Below are 3,267 nucleotides of genomic sequence, written 5' to 3' on the forward strand. Positions count from 1 at the left end.
TCTTTTGTAGCAGGCTTACAACAATAGAAAGTTAAATGGAGGGAAAATCACAAATTGCCTTTGAAATATTGTCTGATGGGTAGATATAACTATGTGTACTTTGAATGACTATTTGAAGCAGAATAATACTTGTAATGATGTTATTATTTCACTGAAATCCTTATCCAACCAAGAAAAAATATGTATTTTGTCCGAGTGTTCTTTGACCTTGTTGCAATCTGGTTACACAGTATGCTATAAAACTTCAGGTAATTTTATATCATAGTGTCATAAAAATAAATTCAATTTTCATTTCAGGAAAGCTTGTGACTTTAAAATTATCAAAGAATTCTGTGCAGTTAAAAGTACTTAATGACTGGACAGAGATGTCTTTAACCGATCTCATTACTGAAGGTAATTTTATAATTATTTCATTTACTAACTGTCGTGTACCAAAGAGGCTCAGGGATGAAAGATACCAAAGAAACAGTCAAACTCATAAATCGAAAATGAACTGACAATGCCATGGCTAAAAATGAAAAAGACATATAGACAATAATAGTACACATGACACAAGATAGAAAACTAAAGAATAAACAACACAAACCACACCAAAAACTAGGGGTGATATCAGGTGCTCTGGCAGGGTAAGCAGATTCTGCTCCACATGTGGCACCCGTCCTGTTGCTTATGTGATAACAAATCCGTTAAATTGTCTGATTCGGTACACCACATTCATGAAAGAGAAGTGGATTGTAGTTACGACGTAAGGAACATATCCAAACTTAAGCACACTTGGAAGATAATGATCATAATTATAATTTGTTACAAAACGGAGAAAACCAACACAAAATTCAATAAACCTTGTTATCTACTTATGCGTCATTTAAATTCCCTGTTTGTGGGTTGCAGGATTATGGGTGTAGACAGAATCTTGTTATAGTTTTAATCAGACTGTCCAATGTTGAAAAATATTCATATAATTAGTTTTTTTGTCCTTTTTATGTTCCTGGTCCACTTCTGGCATAATCTTTTTCAAAAATCTTCTGATGAGAATGGCCCAATTGGAACTGCGCATGGTTACATGTAGTAAATTTGAATTTTACTGTGTTTTTTTTTTTTGAAACATATTTTATTTTATTTATCCTCTTTTTAGGAACAGAACAGGTTTCAAAACAGCAAAAGCAGACATTTATTTGTCCCATGGATGGCTGCATTAGGGAGTTCAAGAACCGAATCAGTCTTGATCAACACCTCCTTCAAGGCAGCTGTGAATACAAGCTGGAGAAAGGCCCATTAAAAGATCAGGCAAAAGTACTGTATGCCCAAAAGCTTTCCAATAATGTACAGCATTGTCCTGATATGCAAGCTGCCTTACTACAAAATGCATCTATCCCAGGTTTGAGTGTCAAAGAAATGGGATGGGCATTGAAAATGAAAAAGAAAAAGATTTTCTTTAATGTCAAACAGAAGGAATTTATGACAGATTTATTTAACCAAGGGGAAAAATCTGGCTCCAAAATAGACCCTTATACAGCTGCAGAACATATGAGATCTGGTGCATATATGTTTAAGAAAGATGAGTTCTTAACTGCCCAGCAGATAAGTGGTTTTTTTTCTAGATTGGCACAACAACAGAGAAAAACAGATAAGAATGACTATAAATCTGCTAAGTCTGAAATTGTCAGATCACAACTGAAAACAGAGATTTTAGAGACAATCGAAGACTAAACAAGTGCTATTGATATTTTATACTAAAATAAATTTGATTTTGCCATCACTTTATATCCGTCAGCAGCAATAAAAAAACCTTTCCAAAATTTTGTTCTGTCACAACAGAACAGGTTTAAAACACATCATTTGTGACAAAAGTTTTCAGACACAATACAAGTCTAAGTGGGGATCATACATTGCTGTTTAATTTAAGGGAAAGACAAACACTTAAAAGACTTCAATACAAATTAGAAAAAAATAAGCTATGAATAAAGAGTACAGAGAAATTTATATGATAAGTTTAGTACCTAGTTTTAAAATGCACTAAATTAAATAAGCTTACACTTCTGAAGTTCTGTTATATTTAAGATTAAATTTGAACATCGTGAAACATGATACGTATTGCAATTTAAATTAAAGTTATCCCATTTTTGATCTGAAATCTCTGAACCAATTATCCTAACAACATATGGCCATATAATCATGATATATCTGACTTTCCAAACATAATGCTACATGTTTTTGTGAAATTTGTGAAATGTAAAGATGCTGATGTTTGTTTTGATATTTTATTTGTTGCACATTTGAATGTATGAACTATTCATTTGAATACTGGTTCATCTTTTCTTTTTGTCAATATGTACAAACTTGATTAGGTGATATTTCTGTAACCATAGCAGTTTTAACTTACTTATGATAATTGCTTGAAAGTTTTGTTATACATGTACAATGTCTTTGATATACTTGTTGAATTAATGTTATTCTTAAAGTGCAAACATGTTGGCACTGTTAGCATTTTAGTTTTAAGTGAAACGAATTAGCATTTTTAACATGACTATTCTAACGCAATTTGTTTGTATCATTGAATTTCTATTTGCTACCACTCTGCATAAATTCAACAATCTACCATAACTAAGGTTCTTCTTGAACAGATGCAAGAAGCAGCCATATTGGATTGAACATTATATTTTCCTAAAAAAACAAGCAAATTTAAAAAAATGTTTCCCTAAAACTACTTTTCATCAGTTTATATCCTAATTTAAAGCATTAACAAAGCTGTAAAACATTCAATGTTAATGTTTTACACTGGAAGTATTCATATGATGTCATGATGTTGCTATGAAGGTTAGGTGCCAAAGAAGTCAACAATGCTTTGTGGAATTTTTGGTTTAAGCAACTTTATGTCCAAATAAAAAAACAGAAACAATACTTTTATTGACTATTGCATTAGAATGGACATAGCTGTATTGTTTACATGTGCTACATGTGCCTAGGTAAACTCAATTTGCAACAGTAATATCTATGTTTTATGTATAAAAAGGTTAAAATACAATACAGTTATCTTCTAAATTACCTTAATTGTACCAATATGAGATTAATATTATAATGAAATTTGCATGTACTTCGAAGGTGTTTTACTTGATTTTGAAAATTTAAGATGGACAAGCATTTTAGCCACAATTTTATAAATAGCAAATTTTGTTGATCTGTATCAGTTGAAAACTAATATGCACAATCAGATCTTTCTTCTCTCTGTGTTAAATTACAAATATGAATATCAAAAAATGAAAAAAT

General features: G+C 31.0%; 1 protein-coding gene across 1 annotated transcript; it reads left to right on the top strand.

Annotated features, from left to right (window-relative positions):
• Positions 1-301: 301 nt before the first annotated feature.
• On the top strand, positions 302-2,443 carry LOC143057013 (uncharacterized). Its single transcript, XM_076230237.1, has 2 exons — positions 302-393; positions 1,136-2,443. The coding sequence occupies exons 1-2, from the start codon at positions 366-368 to the stop codon at positions 1,708-1,710; spliced, it is 603 nt and encodes a 200-aa protein (XP_076086352.1). The 5' UTR covers positions 302-365; the 3' UTR covers positions 1,711-2,443.
• Positions 2,444-3,267: the final 824 nt, after the last annotated feature.

This window comes from Mytilus galloprovincialis, chromosome 13 (assembly GCF_965363235.1).
Source record: "Mytilus galloprovincialis chromosome 13, xbMytGall1.hap1.1, whole genome shotgun sequence".
NCBI lineage: Eukaryota > Metazoa > Mollusca > Bivalvia > Mytilida > Mytilidae > Mytilus > Mytilus galloprovincialis.

What these genes read in the sequence shown, in the direction of transcription:
- LOC143057013 (XM_076230237.1), top strand. Translation starts at nt 366, where the DNA reads ATGTCTTTAACCGATCTCATTACTGAAG. An exon ending in AACCGATCTCATTACTGAAG is followed by an intron (nt 394 to 1,135) that starts GTAATTTTATAA and finishes TCCTCTTTTTAG; the next exon opens with GAACAGAACAGGTTTCAAAA.